At 30.8% G+C, this 26476-nt stretch overlaps 1 protein-coding gene across 1 annotated transcript; it reads right to left on the bottom strand.

Annotated features, from left to right (window-relative positions):
* Nucleotides 1-46: 46 nt before the first annotated feature.
* Nucleotides 47-18253, bottom strand: LOC113375718 (condensin complex subunit 1-like). The gene is made up of 17 exons (XM_026615666.1): nucleotides 18093-18253; nucleotides 17659-17927; nucleotides 17410-17576; nucleotides 14873-15269; nucleotides 14648-14809; nucleotides 11039-11209; nucleotides 10806-10956; nucleotides 10478-10634; nucleotides 7332-7476; nucleotides 6997-7265; nucleotides 6690-6911; nucleotides 4590-4878; nucleotides 1729-2043; nucleotides 1254-1645; nucleotides 919-1191; nucleotides 564-831; nucleotides 47-473 (listed from the first exon to the last, which is right to left on the bottom strand). The coding sequence occupies exons 1-17, from the start codon at nucleotides 18202-18204 to the stop codon at nucleotides 195-197; spliced, it is 4038 nt and encodes a 1345-aa protein (XP_026471451.1). The 5' UTR covers nucleotides 18205-18253; the 3' UTR covers nucleotides 47-194.
* Nucleotides 18254-26476: the final 8223 nt, after the last annotated feature.

Raw genomic sequence — 26476 nt, 5'->3', positions numbered from 1 at the left:
TTTTATATTAGTATATATATACAATTGGTAAATATTACTAGGATGCTCCAGCCAAATAAAACAGTTCATATTGCTGAAACTAACAAATTAACCATACAACAATTTTGTACTTTACATAAATCTCATTTGATTTTTATAATCAATAAAGATTAAACTTTTTTTATATTGCCTCACATTAATATAATGCAGCATCTTTAAGATCGTCTTTTATTTTCTCTCAAAACCTCCTCCTCATCCGAAGTCGAGGAATCATCGACCACTTGCCTTCTGGGGGGTTGTGACCTGCTACTACGTCTGGTAGCAATGCTGTCCTCGAATGTAACTGACATGTTCTGAGATCCTTGTCTGTTCTTCTTTCGTGGCTTACCAACTGGTTTCTTTGTAAGTTTTCTCCTCGCCTCTTCCATATTCTCTTTGTCTTGATTTACATCTAGCAGAGCCTCGATTTTGTTATCCAATTCCGTGCATAAAGTCTAAAAGAAAAAAAAAAAATTGTATGTTAGGGTATCAATGTATTTATAAATTGATGTATATATATATATATATATATATATATATTTTACCTTCATTTCGGGCTTAACCGACTGCTTGTTGCCAAGTGCGACTATATTTTTGAACACTGTATAAACTTCAGGAATATTTAGATGCGTCCGGAAGATTTCAAAGTTGTCGATGAGAACCTGAATCGACTTCAGGGTGTAGTTCAAAATGGATAAACAGAAAGCGAGATTGCATATTTGTGCTGTGTCTGTAGCAATTTGTAAACGAAGACATAGTTTTTGTACCAATCCGTCCATGTGTCTATCTTTACTAATATAACTGAGAATAGACCTAGAAAAAACAAATAAATAAACATATATATATATATATATATATATATATATATATACATATATGTCTATTAAAATTTCTATTTACTTCATTATTTTCTGGAACTTGGCTTCCACCAAATTCATTGCAGGATCAGTCATTTTTGAAATGATATCAGGAAGAGCATTGTACAGATTTTGGTCCTTGGTGGACATTTCTTTAAAGAAATGTTCGGCCAAGGTTTTCAAAGCATCATCTTCGTCGACCAAAAACAAAGCAATGTCTGATATGTAACTTTTTGGTCTCATGATATTTGTTAAAATCAACTGGCAGATGAATTTTAGGCCAATCTTCTTCACCTCGGAATTATCATCCTTTAATCTGAAATTGAGATATAATTAGGTGTAAGTGACGCCCAATATGTAGCAGTCTTTTATCTTTACCTTTCAAAAACATAAAGCTCCCACGGCTCAACGACCGTCGGAAACCTGAACAGCAAATCAGCGAATCCAACAATGATATTCGTCTTGACAACAGGAAATTTGGAATGTCTCAAAACAGTCATCAGCAACTGGATGTTCTGCCGACATGCCTCCGAAGAGATGCACATAAAACTCATCAAAGCGCCAGAGGCATCGACTTCCAAATCGTCATCATCGAACTTGTTCCTATGCTCCAGAATATCTTTGACGAAAGGTAAAACGTAACTGAACGCTGCAGGCTCTTGCAGGAGTTCCTTTTCCATGATGTCGTTGACGAAGTTTGCTTCCAAATCGTCAGAATTGATGCACTCTTGGTATTCGTTGTCTTCGTTGTCGTCGTCCATGTGCGATTTCTGTAGAAAATGATTTTTTCGATGGAAAACATGATAGGATACAGCTATTATTATTACATTAATATTACAAAAATATCACTTACATAACTCTGATTATTTCTAATGCTCCTAGAAGCGGATTGCAACTTCGATGCCCTAGGATTCGAATTGACGCTCGGTGTCTCCGACGAAGTACTTTGCCTGGTGTTCTGCTGTATTTCTTTCCTTCTACCCAACTCACTGTAGACGTTGAGATCGAGGAATGCGATGTGATTATTTGCAACTTGTCCGACTGTGTGCAAAATTCTGCTGACTCTCCAGGATTTCATTTTATCGTCCAGAGTCAAAGTTCCTTTATTTTCGGCATGCAGCATCGCGGAAACTAATTTCTCCATTAGCAAATGGGGCTGATCGGCACCCTGGGGTAAAGGAAATACGGGTAAGTGACATTTGTAATAATCTATCAAACACCTTAATCGCCAAATCAGTCCTATGTGTCTGACGCTATAGTTGTATATGACACATATATGTATGACGTAAGCAATTTAGTAGAAGGTGAAAATAAATTTTAATATAGGGCCATGCCAGTCTTATATGTGTGACATACAAATTTTCTCCAGGAATTTTGGCAAAAGAAATTTCTTTATTACATTAAGCTTTTTTGATACATTTTTAACTAAATTATCTAATAAAGTTGCCATAACGATTTTTTTTATATTATCGTGGCGATTAACGTGTTCAGTAATATGAATAGAGATTTAGCAACTTTTAAAATTGTGGCATTGAAATTTTGAAAATTTGACACGGCCCATTATGTTCAATTTTAAATAAAACACTTTTCACGGGCCTATAATATTTTACAGCAATTGTTGAAAACAAACTTAACAATCCATTACGAAAGAATACGACAAATCGACGATTAAATAAAATCTTCTGTAATTCAAAATCTTGTTAGAAAACTTTTCCATTTCAGTATGTGTTACTGTTTTAGACAATTTAGAAAGTAATATATTCAAATTATATTGATCTAGTATAAACGGTGCGTCCTGTAGAGCTTGTTAAATAAGTCTCATAAAGGAACATAATAAAACAGAAGTGCGAGTGTAAGAAAATCTCTTCAACTCGAATTTTTGTTAAAAGACCTATTGATTATATTATTTGGTCTTGTAATAGACATTTTAAAGTATAACATATCTGAATTTCAAGATTGTAGAGTCCAGTAGAGCTCTTTGAAAATATTAATCACTCGAGAGTCATTTCGCCCACACTTTGCATCTATTTATACAATCGCTTTTATAACAAAATATTGTTAAAAAATTTATCAATTTTAAAATTTTATCTTATAATAGACACTTTGAAGTATAACATATCTGTTATATAAGATTGTGGTACAAGCGGTACATCCAGTAGAGCTCTTTGAAAACATTAATCTTCTGAGAAGCATTTCACCCATAGATCACCTTCGCATATAACATATATTAATAAAATATTGTTTATTAAAAAATATTGTTAGAAAGCCTATCAATTTTATAATTTGTTATCACAATAAATACTTTGAGCTATGACGTGTCCAAATTACAAAGTTTTATTACAAACGGTGCTCATCAAAATACCATTCAATCTTTACTGAACAAAATCATAATCGGTTCAAGATTTGTGGAGTAGGGAATGCAATACCGGTATACCGGTATACCGAATTACCGGTAAACCGCCAGATTTTTCGGCGGTATTTTTACCGGTATTTATTCAAAAAATACTGGTATTTTCGGTATTTTTACATTTGATACATAATACATTAAAATTAAAATTTCTCGGAACAAATTTATCTTTAAATTCCACAATCGCATAAACAGCTATATCTTCAAGTGATTCTATAGGATAAACAAATGTCAGCTCGTCATTAAACTGAATATTTATTGTTATACTAAGGGCTACATATCGCGTTACAATAAATATAATTGAAGTGATAGATAATGATGTTTGTTTCATCCTATGTAAAAATGTAACAGTTTTTTTTTAAGTTATATTTGCGCTGAAATATTTTATATCATATAGATTACCTCTGCGTAATCTTTATTTTTTTCTAACTTTATACATAATAATAATGATAATTACCAAATATTTTTGCTTCTTATTACAATTATAAAATTTTATTTTTCGAAAACGTTTCGAAGTTTGAAAATACTATAGAACCATCACATTGTTTTAAATAATACTCAACAATTATAATAACTTATTATTTATCTCGACAAAGTATCCGATCTTAAATTAATGTAGAAAAATTATTTTTGGAGATTATGCTAATTTAACACATCGGATACAGACAATACAGTTTATTATAATAATGTAATATGATGTTTTGTGAGTTTTTGGTCTTTCTTACTCATAAGTTTGTTTTTGGTGAAAAGCACTCAATATACTCGATAGTGATAATGAATTAATTAAATTGGATATAATTTTGTTCAATTATTATTTAAAAAAATAAATGTATTGCTTTATTTTATTGTTTAGTTGAATATAGTTGTAGTTGTATATACATTTTTTTATACTTGTACTAGTAACTTTCAATTTTGTTTACATTTGTTTAAGATAATAAAAATACTGAGTATTGAAATACTAAAAATATTGAAATTTTTCATCGGTATTGCAATCCCTATTGTGGAGCAAACATTTAGAAAAAAATTTATTCTTTCCTTTTTTAATTGTAAAGAAAGGGTTTGAATGATAATCTCACAAAACTAAACAATGCTAGTCCTTATCGAGTTACATCAAATGGCTTTTAAATTTGTAAAATCGGTTCAGCCGTTTTAAAATAAACATTGATGAATTATCAAATTTTGGCTCACACACACCAAATTAGTCCAATTTCCCTCTCATTCAATTCAGAATACGAATGAGGCGTCGACAAAACATAAAATTAGCAAGTCGGATTTTCTGGCAAAAATAGTTTAAAAAAATCTCTTACCGCATATACGACAGCCACGGCCCCATTGGCAAGTTGTCTAAACGAGCCAGTAGTCGAATCATTGAAATGATGAATCACTAAATCATGAATCTTGACAAAGATTTCCTCAGAGTTGTATTTTCTCGTTACAGGTTTATCAGCCGATCTCGATAGAGAAGCTGTGCTGGTCCACATATTTCTTAGCATCTGAAGAGTGTGTATCGCATACTGTATGTCGGTTTTGCTGGAATCGTCCAGGAGCGTAGACGTAACCACAGACAAATTGGTCCAGACAACGTTCGGCTTGTTACTAGAAAAGGATAGAACAAAATATACACAATTTATTATTGTTAGAGTTAAGAGTTTGGGTATAACCAAAATCAAACTAGTTGGTATTGGTATTTTGCCTTGAGACAAGTTACATGAACTTCCCGAAATGTGTGAATAATTGACTTAATCAATAAAAAATAAATTAGTTTACGAGTGGATTTATTACACATAATTGAAAACGACGAACACGTTAACTCGGAGTACCTTCAAAAAGCAACTTTTCAAAAATCAACAATTATTATATTTGAACCAGTTTCCGTAGGATTTTAATAGTTTAGTACAGTGATTCCCAACCTTTTTTGGGCCCCGCTCCACCTTGAGGTTTATAAAAACGTTATGCCCCCCATACAATTTTTTTTGTCTCTGAAAAAATGTAAATGATAACTTTTAAAATGAAATCGCTGTTAAATTGTTATTAAACATCATAAGTAAAATTTCGGAATAAGCCAAAAAAACGCAAATTTTAAACCAATTTTATTACTGCTTTTTCGAAATTTATTTAATTCCAAACTTATGCTAAAGTAAAGATTCTATATTAGGTTCTAACTAACTAAGCTTTTTTTTTCAATAAATTATAGCAAATTTTTGAACATATGATTACATTTGGGCATTTGGTTTCAGTTTCTTTATAATTATTAGTTAAAACTAAGAAGCATTTTTTTGGTAAATGTTTTGCCGATACTATACTACCTTCCATTAAAATCACCAAAATATTCAAATTGCCACCCTAGAATTACAAATTGCCTCCCGGTGGGGCGTGCGCCCCACGTTGGTAAACCCCGGTTTAGTATGTTTATTAAGACCAAGTACTATATTGTTATACCAAGTAAATCTAATCTAATTTTAATTTTAGCTAACGTCAAAAAAAACTACTCATTTTCTCAAACTTTGATGAATTTTTAAAATTTAACTACAGTAAGTTCTATAAGACCATGATATATATCGCTAATAAAAAATTCCACAAAAATCGGCTTAAATTTTTTTTTCAACAGTTAATTACAAGAAAACGGCTCGGTAGATTTTCACCTAAAACTAATCAGTACCATTCCCAACTAATATCTTTCAAACAGTTTTTGATTTTTTAAAATCGTTTTGGTAGGATGAGCTTAAATGTGGACGAAAAGTTTAACACTTTTTTCAAATTACAAAGAAACAGCTTGGCAGATCGTCGCACAAAACTAACAAATGATAGTCCTGATCGAAATACATGAAATGGCTTTTAAATTTCTGAAATCTGTTCAGGCGTATGAGAAAACGTCGATGAAAGGTCTAATTTTGACAAATGCCAAAAAAAAACGATAACACTTTTTGCAAACTTTGACGAATTTTCAAAGTTAAACCAATTGTCGTAGGGCCGTAATATTTTAGTATGATCTAGAAGACTATAGTATGTACCGTCAAAAAAATAATAAAAATCGTCTAAAAATTTTTTTTGACACTTTATTACAAGAAAACGCCCCGGCCTTTCTCTACCAAAAACTAATCAGCACGATTCCCAATCAATATCTTTCAAACGGTTTTTGAATTTTCATAATCGGTTCGAAGAACGTCTCGGCCGATCGTCCCACAAAACTGATAAATGATAGTCCTCGTCGAGACACATCGAATGGCTTTTAAATTTTTGAAATCGGCCCAGCCGTTTTCGAGAAAACGTCGATTTACGGTAAAAAATCTGTTCACATACACACACACACATACTACTACTTTTTCCAAATTTGGTCTCATTCTGTCAGCGAATCGGGTTTTTTGATGAAAACAAACTTCTCCTTCGGGAAGTTTGTATGTACTTACACTGCTATAAGTGACAATACGACGAGACAGGCATAGATATCATTGTCGGAAGTGCCTTCAATTTTCTTAGTGATCATTTCCCAACAAAGTTGGATAAGACTCGGACTTATCATATCATCCTTGATCCAATACTTGAATAAGAGACACATTGGATCTCTGTGGCTTTTCTTCATTTTACAGACGACGAAGCAGAGCTTTTTCAGTATATTGGCTGCATCCAGCCTAGAGGGAAAATATTTATAAATAATAGTAATAATAATATTAATAATATATATATGGAGAATTTTGTATCATCTATCCCCCCTACCTGGTGTTATTGCTCTTATCATCCATAAATATCTCGGTCATCATCTTATACACCTGTTCTTTATTCTCCTTCTGTGTTACAAGCAAATATAAAACTTGCAATAAGCTATCGTAAGCAGAACTGATTCCGAGATCAATAGAAGATGCAAAAAATGTTATCGCCTCATTGGAGTCATGGGCGGCCTTCGAAAACAGCATCTTTTCGATGATAGGCAGAGCTTTGGAGATGATTTCAGAGAACTGAATTGTCATTTTTAATATCTCGATCATCTAAATGAAAACAGATAAAAAATAATAATGGTAATGGTTTGTTGATATTATTATAAGATTTCTTACACTTGTTTGTTCGTCGATTTGTTTTTTCAAATCTTCAGAAATAGGGGCGACGTCATTGCCTTGGTTTTTCGGTTTACTCTGAAGCACCAGTTTTGTGATGACGCAAAAGAAGTATTGGGGTAGATCTTTTAATTCCATATCTTTCCTGAAAAAAAGAGCATCAAAATCATTATGAGGCAATTCTGCCGTAACAGAGTTCATAACATAGCGTTGTCATCGTTACGCTATTCTTAGGCATTTTAATTGGTAGTGAAAATTGTAAAAATGTCTAACTATTTGCTGTGTGATCAGGCGTATTTTACAAATAAACAGGCAAAGAAGAATGTTATGATAACAGAATCTTTGATGATGTAGTTATCATAAGATTCTTCCTTGCTTGTTTATACGTAAAATACGCCTGATCGCATGGCAAATAGATATACATTTTAATTATATAACCCATAATAATTTGATAATAATGCACTTGTTTAAATAATGATGCACTTGTTTATTGTATCTGTTGTAACTTTTGAACTGTTCGTTTAATACAAATAAAATATTAGATGAAATTGTACAAAACTAGTTTGTTTGGTATTTAGCCTTGAGGCAAGTTACATGAACTTCCCGATATGTTTAAATAATCGGCTTAATCAATAAAAAATAAATTCATTTATGAGTGATTAAAAGTATTCCGAGTGATTTCATTACACATAATTGAAAACGAACGAACACTTTGACTCGGAGTATTTTCTAAAAACAAATTTTCAAAAATCAATATTTTTATAATTGAACCAGTTTCCGTAGGACTTTAATGGTTTATTATGTTCAAGACCAAGTACTGTATCATTATGCCAAGTAAATAGTCTAATTTTAATTTTAATTAATGTCAAAAGAACTACTCATTTTCTCAAATTTTGATGATTTTTTTGATTCTCAAATTTTTAGAATCAAACTATTTGTCGTAAGGCCGTAATTTTAGCAAGTTGTATAAGACCATGGTGTATATCGCTAAAAAGAAATCCATAAAAAATTTTCAACAGTTAATTACAAGAAAACGGCTCGGTAGATTTTCACCTAAAATTAATCAGTACCATTCCCAACTAATATCTTTCGAACAGTTTTTGTTTTTTTAAAATCGGTTTGGTAGGATGAGCTTAAATGTGGACGAAAAGTTTAACACTTTTTTTCAAATTGCAAAGAAACGGCTTGGCAGATCGTCGCCCAAAACTGACAAACGATAGTCCTCGCCGAAATACATCAAATGGCTTTTGAATTTCTAAAATCGGTTCAGGCGTTTTTGAGAAAACGTCGATCAAAGGTCTAATTTTGACAAATGCCAAAAAACGATACCAATTTTTGCAAACTTTGACGAATTTTTAAAGCTGAACCAGTTATCGTAGGGCCGTAATATTTTACTATGATCTAGAAGACTATGGTATCTATCGTCAAAAAAATAATCATAAAAATCGTCGAAATTTTTTTGTTTAAAACTTTATTACAAGAAAACGGCCCAGTCGATCTCTACCAAAAACTAATCAGGTCGATTCCCAACCAATATCTTTCGAACGATTTTTGAATTTTCAAAATCGATTCAGAATTGCGGGCTAAAACGTGGGCGAAAGATTTTTCACTTCTCTGCTATTTACGAAGAAACGGCTTGGCCGATCGTCGCACAAAACTGACAAACAATAGCCCTCATCGAGATACATCAAATGGCTTTTAAATTTTTGAAATCAGTACAAAACGGTACAGTCGTTTTTGAGAAAACGGCGATTTACGGCAAAAAATCTGTTGGTGCACACGCACACACACACACACATACTTTTTCCAAATTTGGTCTCATTCGATTCAGAATGGCTTGAAACTTCGAGAAAACAAAATTAGAGAATCGGATTTTTTGATGAAAACATAGACTTCTCCTTTGGGAAGTTAATTAAATCATTCATAATGTTAACGCCTCATTTCCAACCCTGGTATAATTATTATATTTTATTATCTCCATGCAGGATAGCGACAATAAACCCTCATCCTTTATTATATAATTTAAAACGATAAAATAATCCCTTTCATTGTTACGCATCCTGTCCCAAAATCGGTCATCATATCAGTAATCCATTTTTCCTAGAATTTTTATCACCTGTCCCTAACTATATCATCCTATCATCCTTATATTTCCAAGAAATTCGCACTACCTATACCCAGTTTAAATTCTCCGTATCATGCAATCACCAACCAATACCTGATCGGTTGATGAATGTAATAACCACTGATTGGTTCCAAAATTGTAATGGGGTTTAGTATCAACTTAAATTTCACATAGTTAGGATCAGTCGTAAATTAACACTCAAAACTATAACATCTAACTCAAACTTCAACTATCTAATCATCTATAAGTCTAAATAAGTAATATACGTTAATTAAACATTTATTTATCATCTTTTATTTTTATTATTCAAACGGTCTGATATAGCCAATAACTAAATATATCTGGTCCTACGACAAAGTGCAAGTGTTCAATAGAGTTCGGCAGCATCCAGATAGATCACAAACTTCTTAAACACTTTGAATCTATTTTACAAACATACTTTTTTGGCCATTCAAACCGAATGGTCAATTTTAATAAACACTTAATATGATCTAACACTTCAAAGCCCTACTGCAACGCGGTATACTTTAAAATGGCTTTTGAAACGAGAGAAATGCACCAGACAAACAATCAAGAATTAAACTGTATATAAAGTTATTGTACCTGTGTAACTTTTAAACCGTTCGTTAAATTAAAATATTCAACAAATTTGTGCAAAATTAAATTATTTATAATACTGTTTAATAGTCCATAGCCCTACAGCAACTCGGTATACTTTAAAATGGCATTTGAAACAAGACAAATGTACCAGAAAACTAAATGTATACAGTTATTGTATCTGTCATAACTTTTAAACCGTTTGTCTAATATAATTAAAATATTTGACAAATTTGTACAAAATTAAATTATTTTTAATATTGTCTAACATTTCAAAGCCCTACGGCAACTCGGTGTACTCTAAAATTGCATTTGAAATGAAACAAATATACCGATGAACGATCAAAGTGAATTGATAATGCAGATTTGTAACAATTTTAATATCATTTAATGTATTATCCCAAACTGATAATTCTCCACATACCTTGCATCCGTTTCATTTATTTGACGTTCCACATAAATAGTATATTTCAGTAGATCATCATATTTTTGCTCGGTGAAAGCTTTTAAAATAAGCTCGTCGATTGAATCGAATTCCTCTTCTTCAAATGCCATCTCGTCGTATAATTTTATAGTTGCATCTAAAAACATACAAAACGTAAATATTAAAAAAGTGAGATAAACTTTTTCGACACGTGAAAAAGCAAAGACGTCGACCCGGTTGCTTCAGCGCCCGGGTCGACACGCCTACGATGTTATGCCTACGAAATGCAGACACGAAAAAAATTATATCAACTATTGCTTTACCATACCTGTTGCAAATGCATTTTCTAAAAATGGCATCAGGGCGGTTTTGCATTCATCTTTAATCTTTTCCAAGTCCGCCTGATGCGGTTGCTCACGCAAACTTGCCAGCTTTTCTATGGCATTCTGTAAACTCTGATGCAAAACATCGTTGTCCATCTATATGAATTATAATTGATAAATCAAAAACAAATATTCCACATATTTTATATAAATAAGTATGTATAATTTTTCTACTCACCGGTACATCCGATGGTCGATTTTTGATGAATTCTTTCAGAACAACAATTGCATTCTTTCGAACCAATATGCCTTTGTCACACAAACGTCCAACCGAACGATCCATGATCTTCAGGAGCCACGATAAAGGAAGGGCTGAGTCTTTTAATAATTTTGCAAAAACTTGCAAAACCTAAAAACAGGAAAAAGTTGACGAAAGCTACTAATGGTTATAACATATCGATCTATTTTGACCCGAAAGGTTAAAATTAATTAAAAGTCGTGGATTATTAACTTCTCGAAGGGTTGGTTATAGTAATAGGCCAAAAATCGAAAATGAAAATTTTTACATATCTTCAAGTTTCAGGGACTTCTGAATATGTTGGTATACCTCAGAAACAATTGTGTGTGTGTATGTATGTATGGATACAATTTTACGTCCACCTTTTACGTCGCAGGGATCGACCGATTTGTATGGTTTCAAAAAACATTCGATTTGTATTGATAGGGAGATGTGCTGGTTTTTGACAAAGGTAGAACCAAATGTTTCGGAGATACGGAGCAAAAGAGTGCAAAAAAAAGAAATCGAGTTTTTGAGAGAACGGAGCCTCCGATTTGAATGATGCAAAAAACATTCAATTTGTAATGATAGGGAGAAGTGGTAATTGGTTTTTGGCAAAGGCAGGTCCAGTCGTTTGGAGATACAGAACTAAATGTGCAAAAAATTGCAGTTTTTGAGAGATTATTTTGGGGAAAAGATTTTTTTAACTTCCCTTAGGGTAAGTTATTGTAATGGGCCGAAAATCGGAATTGAAAATTTTTACATTTCTCGACGTTTTGAAGGTTTCTGAACGTTTTGGCATACCTCAGAAAAAATGGATGTGTGTGTGTGTGTATGTGTGTGTGGATACAAATTTCCAGTCACGTTTTAGGGCGCACGGATCAACCGATTTGAATGGTTCAAAAAACATCCGATTCCTATTGATAGGGAAAAGAGCTGATTAGTTTTTGGCAAAGGTAGGTCCAGCCGTTTCGGAGATACGGAGCAAAGAGTGCAGAAAATAGAAATCGTATTTTTGATAGAACGGAGTATCCGATTTGAATGATCTAAAAAACATTCAATTAGTAATGATGGGGAGAAGTGTTTATTAGTTTTTGGCAAAGGCAGGCCCAGCCATTTTGAAGATACGGAGCTAAATATGTAAAAAATGGCAGTTTTTGAGAGAACTAAGCGTCCGATTTAAATGATTCAAAGAACTTTCTGCTTGTCTTAACAAAATAATCGATTTTGGAAAAAAAATTTGACCCATTTTTTTTTTTTTTTTTAGTATTTTGTATATCGAAAATATTTGTTTTTAATTCTGACTATAGTTCTAATATACTTTACAAATAATTTCAACTCTGCAATTCAGTTTATATAATATTTATAAATATTAGACAATGTTACAATATTTATAATAATCTATTGGAAACATTCAGTAATCCTCGAACATTTCGTTACGGTACGGGAAGTTCCAGCAATTTGCCTTAAGGCACGATGCCACCCACCCCACTAGTTCAATTTTTTTTTTAATTTCCAAAAAAATTTTTTTTGAATATCGAAAATAATTCGGATTTTTTTAATTTTAATTCGGTACGGATGTTCCAGCAATTTGCCTCAAAACACGAAGCCAAGCACCACTAGTTTTTCCTATTTTACAAATTGTAGCTGTAATGTTATAATATAAATTAGGCTACTTCATTATTACATATGTTACTTGTTACCCGATAATATGATTTTTTAGTAATATTTGATGATTTAATAAGCCGTTTTTTCGTAATAAATTGTTGAAAACATTTTTATTTTAACGAGTACTGAACCAATAAGAAAACAACATCTAAGTTTATAAATTTTAAGTTTTGCGCATTCAAAGTTTAACTGTTTTTTTCTCAACAATTTTGTTCTAAGAGTGTTAAATTGTTGTAAATATAATTGTAGATAATATAATTAGCTTTCTAAGAATATATAATGATAATATTATTTTTAATTAAAATATAACAAAATAAATGCAATTTTAAACCAAAGCGTTGAAGCCAAAACGATGTGCGCGTCTGACGACGATATTAATTGCAAAGTTCAATAAATTATTTTTATATAAACTTGGTCTAAAAGTTACAAAATGTTATATACCGATTTATGGATGAGTTTATTGACTTTTTAGTCATATATCATCTTCTTATATATAAAAATAGAGCTCTCGATCAAATGATCTGGTAAAATTCGACAACGGCTAAACCAATTTGGCCAGTCTTAGTCTTAAAAAATTCATGCCAATCCAGAGATAGTCGGAAAGGTGAGATAATATTTCAAAATCGCGTAGTAACTTTACATTTTTAATTTGAAAATTTTTGTAGAAGCGTAATTTAAATAAAACAATGGACGGTGGCTAATACGTGAAATGTCAAACATTTTTCACAGATGATGTTCAATTAAGTTGAATAGGATGTTTTACGTGAATATTATTTAATTATGTAGTAAGTAGTTTTGTTTGTAGTTTTATTTATATTCAAAAACGTTATTAAACGGGCCGCAAGTGTTACTATAAACTTAAAATATTAACTTTTTTGAAATGTTACTTTCAAACTTTTTGGCTTTTGAAGACTTTGCTATTTGAATACTTTGCTATCGGGAGATAAACAGTGATCTTTGAAAATCCATAATAAAAGTATTTTCTTCCGTTGGTAGATTTTTAGCACTAGTTAAAAATGTAATCATTTTGTAAAATACTTTAAAATTAAAATAAGACTTTAAACCTGTTTGCCACCTGGCCATTCCAAGTTACCCCGCCTATAGGGTAAAAAGGTCTAGATAACAAATTTTTGAAAGACATAAAAAAGCACATTTCTACTGTGATAAAGTAGAAGACAGTTTTACTAAACGTAGTCAGATAATTGTTCGTTTGTAATTTGCTATTTGTTGTAATATAATTGTTATGGTTTTTACAATATAGTTAATATTTGCTCAAGGTCAAATTGGACCTTTGTGCCTCGCCCTACGCTACATATATACTTTTTGTTAAATTTACTTTAACTCGTCAAATGTAACTTGAAACTTTTCAAAAAGCAGGTCAAAGAAGAAATACTTAATTCATTTTCTATCTCTCCTCGCGGAAATTTGAAAAATTTGTATAAGTTTATTAGTATTATTTACAATTATACACAAAATCCAGAATCCAAAAAAATCTGAAAAACTTGAAAGGTAATCAATAAGTCAAAAGACCAAAAAAGACAGATTGGATTATACCAGCTTTCTATAGAAAGTGTATAAAACTGTGTTTGATTGTGTTGACAAAATATAGACAAACTAATTAGATTTATTGTTTTTATAATGCCTCATTGTATATAGCAGCATTGAAACAATACATCCTTATACACTTAAAGTATTAATATTTTTGATTCTCTAGCAATTGTTTAGAATAGACCTTACTTAGCAAAACAATGTTTGCTAATTACTAATTACTTTTGACGCATATGTTGATTTATGTCTTATGTTTTGCATGAAATTGATGTATATTTTTACAATTTATATTTTGATATATATATATATATATATATATATATATATAAAAGTTTGTAAATGAATTTTTCAAACCTTTGACCGAATGCCAGCAGCAACATCATGCAACATATCATATAAATCCTCAAGTAAACCATCTCTGATTTCTTTGTCCTCCTGGCTTAATCCTTCAACATTATAGACTTGTCTCAAAATCTCTCCAATTATACTAACATAACATATTCGAATACTGGGAATCTGCAAACATACAAACAAATGTACAAAACAAAACAATTATACATGTATGTAATTCCTATTTACATCGAAATTCTCAACCGACTGAATATCTCCCAACAAAGGCACCATTTCCTTGGGCCTCACCACCGCCAAATCATTCACAAAATTCATCATCTGCTTCAAATCGACGCTGTCACCACTCGATTCTTTCTCAACGAGGACCAGAATTTCCTTGGTGAGAATACTAACAATGGAATTGATTTCAAAGTTGTCTTTTATTTGAAGCACGCCTTGTATTAACGTGTTCTGGTAGTTTATATCTGTGTTTTTGATGATGTGAACGAATTTTATGACGAAGGTGCTAGCATGATTGTAGCTTTTGAGAAGATTGCCGAGAATCTGAAATATCTTTTCACGGATTACTTCTGATTTTGAAAAGTTGTGATCTTTTAAGCTTTCGTAGCAGCAGTTGCTCAGAAGCCTAGAGGAGAGGATAAAAGTAATAGTAATAATATATATATATATATATATATATATATATATATATATATATATAGGGCCGGTCCTGGGGTCCTTAGCGCCCGCATGCAACTTTTTTTCTAGCGCCCCCCCCCTATTATTATTTTCACCGTTTTAATAGTTTATCATTAAAATTATATAAATATTTACATATTTTTTAAAAATTAATTTTTAATTATTCTGGATTTGGTACACAAAATATTAAATATAATCTAGAAAAGTAAAAATTTATTGATTTTAAATTTATTTATTATTATCGATATTAATAAATAAAACAATCCCTATCATAATTTCATATTTTAGTAATTTTCAATATGTAGTAAATTGGTTAAGGATGTAAGTTCGACTACCATAGCAAAAGAATTAATATTTTTGTTAGATTAATGTTATAGAATTTAAGAAATGCATTTCAGAAATAGTATTTATTATTTTGATATCAAGATCTTTATATCAACAAAAATATTAAGTGAAATAAATGGATTTAGTGCACAAAAAATTAGATATATATAAGAGCGTATAAAATATATTGATTTTAAATTTATTTAAAAAATCCAGGCGATTCGGGTGTTGATTATAATCAAGTATTTTGAAATTTTCAATTATTTTTAACGTATTTGCAATATTAATATTTAAAAAAACTTGCATTTAATTTTCAAACACTCGTGTTTCATGTTGGATTTTTTTAAATTTTAATTTAATTTAATTTTTCATCATTTACAATATCCAAAATTGCGTCGTAAACTTCTCCTTATTGATATCGTAAGAGACGTCATATTCAGAATATCAGCTTGTTGTTTTAAAGTTAAATTTTTAACGTATTTTAGAAGTATTGTTCAAAAATCAGTAAAAAATGCAAAGAAATTACACATTTCTTGAACAATATTGAAAAAAAATTTTATTATAATTGATATGTATTATTTCTGTATAGTTAATAATTATTAAATTTAGAATATGAACATCACTAGGTATAAAACAAGTCTTAAGATTTTCGTTCCTAATTAAATTTTGCTTCCATTTTTCATATTTATTCCACGCATGTCTTCAACATTCAAAGTTCAACAGATGCGAAACATTTGCAACAAAAGCGAAAGTTACAATTCAATTTCTGGGAATAAACAAGTCATTTTCTAAGCATTGACTCCACATTTTTTATAATTTGTTTATATTTTTTAACAAGTTCCAATTCAACTAAATCAGCTCGCAATTTTTTGTCAACAATGCCCAACAATTAATTTAATCTTTCGCAGGTTTGCGCTTATGGAATTGAACACTAGATAATTTCTTTTTTGATTCCACGGTAACTTCAAACAAAAAAAATTGAATAAGTAGATTAAGCAATAAACAGAGCTGTTATTTACTAATTTGCAGAATTATTAATCGGTTAATTGTTTCTACTGATATCACATTGCAAAATAAATATGCTTTTTGTGTCTCCGTATCCCTAGTCAAGTTAAATTATTTATTATAATTAAGTATTCTAGATTTTAAATAAATAATTCTAGATTTTATATAAAAAAAATATAAATATTATATTATAAATTTAATTTCCGAAACTCGTTTTGGCGCCCCCTAAGGCTTCTGCCCGCATTTTTTGCATGCATCGCATGCAAGGCAGGACCAGCCCTGTATATATATATATATATATATATATATATATGTATATATTTATTCATAAGCAAGCCATAATCAATAATAATAGATATTATTTCAGGCTCTTGTCAATCTTATTCATAATTAATATTAAAAGGATTTTATAATAATCATAGTAGTTGCACAAATTTTGCTTCTGAAAAAAAGCATTTGAACATTAAATACAATGTTCATCATCAAGTTCATCATATTAAAGTCTATTTGACCACGAGTCAAACTCAAAATTCTTGCACAAAGTTGAAAGTTATACTCATTCAAATCCATAAAAATTTAGGTTAATAAAATAGCAATAAAAAAAACATGGTTGTACAGGCGATCAAATGGTCAGACTATATAGATAAGGATTATGCAAGAAAATAGTTATTGAAATCAAATTGAGAAAATTCAGTAATGTCATAAAAAGCTAATTCTTTATTATATTATATTTTATTATTATATAAATTTATACTCACTCTGTGAATTGAGCTTCCGGCACTGGTGGGTCATACAACGTTGGCAGATTTTTGCTCGAGACACTCAATAAAAATGTCAGTACATGTTCTTTAATCACGCACCATTTTTTATATAAAACATCAGCATTACTCTTTGCTTTACTTTGCTTCTGTTTTTTCTGATCAAACTAAAAACAAAAATATTAAAAATAACCACCCTTCCGTACCCAAGAATAAGTCTACAAAGTTTTACATAAATTTTCCATTTACCTTTTTATCTAGCTCTGAAATAAACTCATTTGTTATGTACAAAACGATTTTGGTCTCGTTCAGAACATTGACGTCATTGTACATTTTCTTAGTGAAATACAAATCTAATTTTGTGTTCAACTGAGACCAAACCTTTCGCAAGGTTTCGGAGTAGAAAGTTATGTATTTCCAATCCAGAGCGCCCAAGTGTTTTGTGACATAGTAGTAGACATCTAGAAAGTGCTGTATGTAGTCTTCTAAGTCACTTTCGCCAAAATTTCTTGTCAATTCTGGAAAGAAGAATAATAGATCAGATTATAGATAATTCTGTCTCCATTCTGACAAACTACTATCAAATAACACAACAGTTCTAGAATGGATTGCTATAGCAATTAACGACATTACACTTGTTATTTACTATAACAAAATTATTTCCTCTGACTTTTTCGACTTACCTCTACAATCGTTTGATAGATTCTCAATCCTAAGTTTTCTTCTAACACAGAATTCATTGTCACTTTCCACTAAATCGCTTTTTTTAGCAGGAATAATAAAAACACTCGTCATTTTCCGACTATTGTTAAAAACGCTATGACAGTTAAACGTTTAAAGCCAACAAGACAATGAACAAGAGATGCAATGGCTCCGTAGAATGGCGCGCTGTACGTTTGACAGTGTTGCCAGATGAGATTGTTTTTGCCGTTAAAATGACCGGTATATTTGAAATTAAATTTTACATGTAACAGTATTCTTATATAATTTTAGCAAGATAAACTAGCTGTAAGTGGAATTCTGTCTTAAGGCAATTACGGCATTGTGCCTTAAGGCAAATTGCTGGAACTTCCCGTACCAAAAATTATTATTTTTTTAAAAACGATTAACATTTTTGAAAAAAAAAATACTTCGAAAAAATAAGATTTTTGAGAAACTATAAATTTGACAAAAAATTACTTTTTTTGAAAAAAAAAATTGAAAAAAAAATTAAAAAAAAGAAATTTTTTTTTAAATCTTTTTTTTTGAAAAAAAAATGTTTTCTTTATTTTGACATATGTTGGAAGATCTGAACTTTTTTTCAAAGCAATCGTACTGCTTTAACTGCATAGGGACAGAATATAAAGCGCGTAAGCGCCGCGCCGCGTCGCTGTCTAACGGGTAAACATTGGTACGGAACCCATAGGAATGTAAACAAAATTTATACTTACTGTTAAAATCTCTATAAAATATCTGATAATTTGATGTGCATATGTCTAATGATCATTTTTGACCGCCAAATGGCATTTTTTTTTCGTTAGATCTCCGAAACCGCTAGACCTGCCCTTATGAAAATTTGAGCAAATCTTCATCTTGTCAATACAAGTAAAATGTTTTTTGAATTATTAAAATCGGACGCTCCGTTCTCTTAAAAACTGAGGTACCATTTTTGGCACTTTTTGCCCCATATCTTTGGAACGGCTAGACCTACCTCCGCCAAAAACTAATCAGCACGTCTCCTTATCAATACGGATCGAATGTTTTTTAAATTATTCAAATTGCTTCATCCGTGTTCCCGAAATCGTCGACGAAAATTTGTATCCGCACACACATACATACACGCACACACACACACACACACACACATACATCCATTTTTTCTAAGGTATGCCAAAATATTTAGAAACGTAAAGATATATAAAAATTTTCATTTTCGATTTTTTTGCGATTACTATAACTTACCCTACGGGAAGTTAACTAGTTGCAAGTAGCATTTTGCCTTAAGGTAAGTTGCATAAACTTTCCAATACGTGGATTATGAAATCGACCTTATCAACCAGGAGTGTAAATTAGTAACTTTACTTACTTTAGTGGGGCGCATGGCATCGTGCCTTAAGGCAAATTGCTGGAACTTTCCGTACCAAACATTATTTTTTTTCAAAAAGATTAACATTTTTGAAAAAAAATTACGTTAAAATGACCGTTATATTTGAAATTGAATATTACATGTAACAGTATTCTTATATTATTTTAGCAAGATAAAACTAGTTGCAAGTAGCATTTTGCCTTAAGGTAAGTTGCATAAACTTTCCAATGCGTGGATTATGAAATCGACCTTATCAACAAGGAGTGTAAATTAGTAACTTTAGTTACTAACTAGTGGGACGCATAGCATCGTGCCTTAAGGCAAATTGCTGGAACTTCCTGTACCAAAATTTTTTTTTTCAAAAACATTAACATTTTTGAAAAATAATTACTTTGCAAAAATTAGGTTTTTGAGAAACTATAAATTTTTGACAAAAATTTACTTTTTTTGAAAAAAGACTTTTTAAAGAAAAATTTATTTTGAAATATTTTGGAAATTCTGAACTTTTTTAACTTCTCGTAGGGTTAAGTAAAAATTGAAAATTTTTACATTTCTCGACGTTTTGAAGGTTTCTGAACATTTTACCTCAGAAAAAAGGATGTGTGTGTGTGTGTGTATGTATATATGGATACAATTTTTCGTCCACGTTTTCGGGCGCACGGATCAACCGATTTGAATGGTTCAAAAAACATTCGATTCCTATTGATAGGGAAATGTGCTGATTAGTTTTTGGCAAAAGCAGGTCCAGCCGTTACGGAGATACGGAGCAAACAGTGCAGAAAATAGAAATCGAGTTTTTGAGTGAACGGAGCATCCGATTTGAATGATCTAGAAAAAATTCAATTAGTAATGATTAGAAGAAGTGACTATTAGTTTTTGACAATGGCAGGCACAACCATTTCGAATATACATGGCTAAATATGCAAAAAATGGCAGTTTTTGAGAGAACTAAGCGTCCATTAAATGATTCAAAGAACTTTCAGCTTGTTTTAACAAAATAATTGATTTTGGAAAAAAAAATGTATCATTTTTTAAAAAAAAATTTATTTTAATTTTTTTTACGTTTTTTGTATATCGAAAATAATTTAGATTTTATTTTTAATTCTGACAAAAGTTCTAATATTCTTTAAACAAATAATTTTAACTTTGCAATTCAGTTTATATAATTCTTATTAATATTAGACAATGTTAACATATTTATAATAATCTATTTGAAAACATTCAGTATTCCTCGAACATTTCGTTACGGTACGGGAAGTTCCAGCAATTTGCACGATGGCACGTTGCCATACACCCCACAAGTTTTCAAAGCAATCGTACTGCTTTAACTTCATCTTTTCATCATTCTTCTTTTATCTATGATACACACATACATCAATTTTTTCTAACAATAAGGTATGCCAAAATATTCAGAAACCTTTGAAACGTAAAGATAAATAAAAATTTTCATTTTCGATTTTTTGCGATTACTATAACTTACGGAAGGTTAATTATTAGCTACAAAACTTTAAAATATGACAGAATTTTTTTGGAGTGTATGTATATATATATATATATATATATATATATATATATATATATTATATATACTAGCAAACCCGACCCACTCCGTTTCGCCACCAGATGGTTTCGTGAGAAAAAAAGAAAAAAAATTTTGTTTGTTTTATATTTAAAAAGGAAAAATTTGATTTTATTACACAACAGTAATGAATTTATTTCGATTACAAAAATGAAGTGTTTTTTAGTTGAACTTCTCTAAGTAAATGAAAGTGAATCCGCAAATTATCCGTTTCATTGAAGTGCTCTTTGGTAAACCACATTTTTTGTTTTTTGGTCTGACGTTATCACAAACAATGCGGATGATTTTCCAATTCGTGAATAGGCAACGTATAACTGCCCATGTAAAAAACAATGATTTTCTAAATAATCTATTTGAAATTTATCCTGCAAACACTAAGCGATTGGCCTTGCGACTTGTTATTGCGAACGCAAGGCGAACTGGAAATTGCAATCGTTTGAAGTCAAACGGAAGACCAGTCGGAATCATTGGTATGTCACCAAATCGCCAACAATTTTTGATTGAATGGTGAAATTCAGTGCGTGTACATCATTTTTCTTTGCGGCAAGAATTGCTAGTTGACGTTACCAGGCATAATTCTGATAATTCTCACGATGCCATACACCATTAATTTTCTTAGTTATAAACTTTGCGAAGCCCGAGACCTTTCCAACGAATGCAAAATTGTCGAATTCGGTTCGTTCGTTCTGGAGTTATATCGTCAGGAAGAAAAACCCGACTTATTTTTATAAATATGTAGATAATCTATTTGAAATTATTTAAAACAATTATTGATTATTTTCATTGCTCGAATTTTTAATTACGGTGTTTGAAGTTCCCAGCAATTTGCATTGAGACACGATGCCATGCACCACTAATTTTCTTAGCTATAAACCCGAGCCCGAGATCTTTCCAACGAATGCAAAATTGTCGAATTCGGTTCGCGCGTTCTGGAGTTATATCATCAGGAAGGAAAATCCGACTTATTTTTATATATATGTAGATGTACTTCATAATTGGCATTTATGCTATATTTATTGCTAGTGTTAATGAAATTATTATATAGATTAATTAAGGCAGTTTATTTAAATGCTTTAGACATAAATCGATTAACAACTATTTAAATAATTGAACTGCATTAAAATATATATCACAAATGCACAGAGCGTGTTTTGACTAAATATTAATCTATTTAACATCACCCAGCATTTTATAATGTAGATTTGGATAAGTCTTTAGTCTCAGAAGCTCCAACTCAGTCTGCAATTCCACTAAAGTGCATTGTTGTTCTTGAATGCGTTTAACTAGACGAGCTCTTGTTGTCACAGCTTTCATTCTAAAATAAAAATAGCATTTAGAAAGTATTTTTAAAAAAATAAGCCTTAAGATAATTTATATTCTATATTAAAGGGCTAATTTTAAAGCTTTAACAGTGTTTTGAGATGAAACTTGTAACGCAACTTCCAACAAGTTTTTTTTTATTAACTTCCCGAAGAAGAAGTTTATGTTTTCATAAAAAAATCCTAATCGCTAATTTTATGTTTTCTCGACGTTTAAAGCCATTCTGAATCGAATGAGACCAAATTTGGTAAAAGTAGGTATGTGTGTGTGTGTGTGAACAGATTTTTTGCCGTAAATCGATGTTTTCTCGAAAACGGCTGGACCAATTTCAAAAATTTAAAGCCACTCGATGTATCTCGATGAGGACTATTGTTTGTCAGTTTTGTGCGACGATCGGCCAAGCCGTTTATTTATAAATCGCAGAAAAGTGAAAATTTTTTCGTCTACGTTTTAGCCCGCTATTCTGAATCGATTTTGAAAATTCAAAAACCATCCGAAAGATATTGGTTGGGAATCGTGCTGATTAGTTTTTGGTAGAGATCGGCCGGGCCGTTTTCTTGCAATAAAGTTTAAAAAAAAAAAATTCGACGATTTTTAGGATTATTTTTCTGACGGTAGATACCATAGGCTTCTAGATCAGACTAAAATATTACGGCCCTACGAGAACTCGTTTAACATTAAAAATTTGTCAAAGTTTGCAAAAATTAGTATCGTTTTCTTGGAATTTGTCAAAATTAGACCTTTGATCAACGTTTTCTCAAAACGCCTCAACCGATTTCAAAAATTTAAAGCCACTCGATGTATTTCAATAAGGACTATCGTTGGTCAGTTTTGTGCGACCATCTGCCAAGCCGTTTCTTTGTAATTTGGAAAAAAGTGGTAAAGCTTTCGTCCACATTTGAGCTCATACGACCCAATCGATTTAAAAAAATCAAAACTGTTATAGATATATATCATGGTCTTATAGAACTTACTGAAATTTTACGGATTAAATTCATCAAAGTTTGAGAAAATGAGTAGTTTTTTGACGTTTGTTAAAATTAAAAGTAGACGATTTACTTGGTATAACAATAGAGTACTTGGTCTTAATGATCATGCTAAATCATTAAAGCCCTACGGAAACTGGTTCAATTATAAAAATTGTTGATTTTTGAAAATTTGCTTTTACAAAATACTCCGAGTTAACGTGTTTGTTATATGTAATAAATCCACTCGGAATACTTTTAATCACTCATAAGTTAATTTATTTTTTATTAATCATATAACTTGCCTCAAGCAAAATTCCAATTTCAACTAGTTTTTTTGATTGTATATAAATATATAGTGCACCATATATCCTTTTCTTTATCAATAATGTTATAAAATTAGTTGGGAGGGAGGTTTTTTGCCTTATTATCTTCCTCCATTGTTCTTGAATCCTTTTCCCATTTTTTGCACTCCATTATGGCATTATAAAATTAAATGGGAGGGAGATTTTTTGCCTTATTATCTCCTTTCATAGTTCTTTCTTTCTTATCTTTCGTAAACGCAAACTAAAATAAGACAACAAAATCATTTTAAAAAATTTCTGCCGTGTGACAGCCTCCTAATATTACGCCGCCCAATTTACCACTGTGTGACACCTTCCTAACATCACACTGGTAACCCTGTCAAACTGTCAAATCCAATTTGACACTTGAGCAGTCTGACAGTTCTCAACTCATAGTATGGTGCAATAATACATCATAGGTTATTTTCTTATAAAATCCATTAATTTCTTGGTAAAATCTACAAAATGCCTAGCGAAGGAGAGATTGATTTTATGACTGAAGAGAGAACCGAAGCTGAGGGGGCTCCTTCGAGTGCGGAAGACGATATCGTGACACCATGGAGCGTCTCTAGTGCCTCCGAGACCGGCGTCGATTATGACAAATTGATAAGTAAGAAATGATAATTGAAATAATAAATAGTTTAATAAATTTTTAATGTTTGTGTAATGTACTTTTGTTGTATGGGGTGCAGTTTTAGTCCTAGAGAATATTAGGAGATCATATCTTCATATGGTTTTAGTTTTAGGCTGGTGACATATGGACAGTAGAGAAGACTCTATTGAACAGACAAATTGCATGAAATTTAAACCAAAAGCCATTTTTGTATTGAGTCACATATTTTCTTCAATTATTAAAGCTTAAGTTAGGTAAGAATCTCAGAATTCGAGAAACCCAGCTGTAAGTCTGTAAATACTTGTATATTGACACCCTAAAGTTGTCTCAAAACCTACATATGGTAGGGCGTCAATACCATATGTAGGTTTTGAGACAACTTTAGGGTGTTAATATACAAGTATTTACAGACTTATAGCTGGGTATCTTGAATTACGAGATGAACTTACTATAATGACTGGACTAAAAGCTGGACTAAGTCTACAACATAGTCAATCATCAATCGTTGTCCTGTAACCACGTCTACAATTCAAAAGTTCCAAGTTTTTTCATATCTAATCCTATAATTTTATTATTTTATTTGATCTCCTGCCTTTGTGATTTATTTCAGGTCTTGCCAAAATCAATATAAGAAATTCAGAAAAAAAAAATATTGCGGTAAAAGTACAATATCGCACTTGATTTCACCACACAACATAATTGCTCCAATAATTTAGTCTATAATTTTCATAATCTCATATGATATATTAGTTGCTTTTTGGCAATCATAGTTTCTAAAGTACATTTTTCTTACTTATAATTTAACATCATTGTTTATGTTCAAATCTTAGGAGAATTAATTTACAAAATTTTGTTCATATGTGCAATTTCAATGTATTCAATCTAAGATCAACTTATTTTCAATATCCAATGCTAAACAAATGGATTTTTGGCACATGAAACAAAATTCTAAATATTTTGTTAATTAAATAGAATTTTCTTCTGTATTGTTAAATAATTTAGTAAAGTAAACCAAACTGCAACATGCATGAGTTTAAAAACATAATGTATATGCAATTTTGGATTTATTGCATTATTTTTTAAACTGAATTATATAATTCATCTGCCAACATATACTGTTCACTGTATATTATATTATTTTAATTTCTGGCAGATCTCAGCTGCTTTTCGGCAATAATAATGTAGACATTACATTTTTCTTGTATATTATATTCCAATATTATCTCATAATTTCAGCTAAATTCGAATTTCAAGTGAATTGACATTTCTAGCAGATGACCGTTCAAATGTTTTTAATGTCAAACAATGATAAATGGATTTTTGTGATTTTTACCATTTATTTCTACAATTTTATTAAAGTTTTATTGTTCATTAAATCTTAAAAATTTCCTTTGACCAACTATAAAAAGAATTATCGAAATTTGAATAACCATTTAGAAGTACCTTGATATTAGTTTGTTACTAACTGGGGGCACAATAAAATCTAAAATCGTTTTATTTGAAAATATATAATCTTAATATAAAATTAAATAAAAAGTCTCAAGATCACAATATCTGTACGTAAGAAAGATTTATCTTATAATTATTCAAAACTGTTTAGTTTTCCACAATGCCAAACCAAATATATAAATTTTGTATTAACCCTCTAACCCGGAAGATTACTTTGAAGTAATCTTCATGTTTTGCTTTATTTATAACGGTGTGACAACATAATCACATGCAAATAAGCATGAACTTGTCCCTCGTACTTTATTTGTCATTTCTTCTTCAGACACCAACATCATTTGAAGTATAGTTTGGCTTCTATAGTCATAATTGTGTAAAATCTCGAGTAGAAAGCATCAAATTTAGTGAAAAAAAAATTGTGTTTTTTTGTGCCACATATTTCTTGAACCAATCATTATTTCGACATCGGAATTTTTTTTATTTTGTTGGTAAGTAATCCCCCTTTCAATTATTATATATTTTATTGTGAAAAAAAAATTTTTTTCGGTATTTTGAAGGAAAAACAGAGGTTACTTCAAAGTAATCTTGCCGGATTCAGTGTTTTTTTTTCCCCAACGCGTTTTTACCGTTTATCGCACCTTTTCTTGTTTATCTATCTCTCTTTGTTTTATCAATCAAAGTATAGAAAATACCTAATTTTGGAATGGAAATGGAATTTTTTCTATCGTAATAGAA

Source organism: Ctenocephalides felis, unplaced genomic scaffold, assembly GCF_003426905.1.
Source record: "Ctenocephalides felis isolate EL2017-DRISC unplaced genomic scaffold, ASM342690v1 CF-g0.4_SCAFFOLD_00845, whole genome shotgun sequence".
NCBI lineage: Eukaryota > Metazoa > Arthropoda > Insecta > Siphonaptera > Pulicidae > Ctenocephalides > Ctenocephalides felis.
This window is presented reverse-complemented; position numbering and strand designations above follow the sequence as displayed.

Bases quoted from the DNA above. Each gene is read 5' to 3' on its own strand.
- LOC113375718 (XM_026615666.1), bottom strand. From the start codon at position 18,204: ATGACGAGTGTTTTTATTATTCCTGCTAAAAAAAGCGATTTAGTGGAA. The intron at 14,810-14,872 runs GTAAATAGGAAT...GTATGTTTGCAG, and splicing joins AGTCGGTTGAGAATTTCGAT to ATTCCCAGTATTCGAATATG. The intron at 832-918 runs GTAAATAGAAAT...TGTTTTTTCTAG, and splicing joins AAGTTCCAGAAAATAATGAA to GTCTATTCTCAGTTATATTA.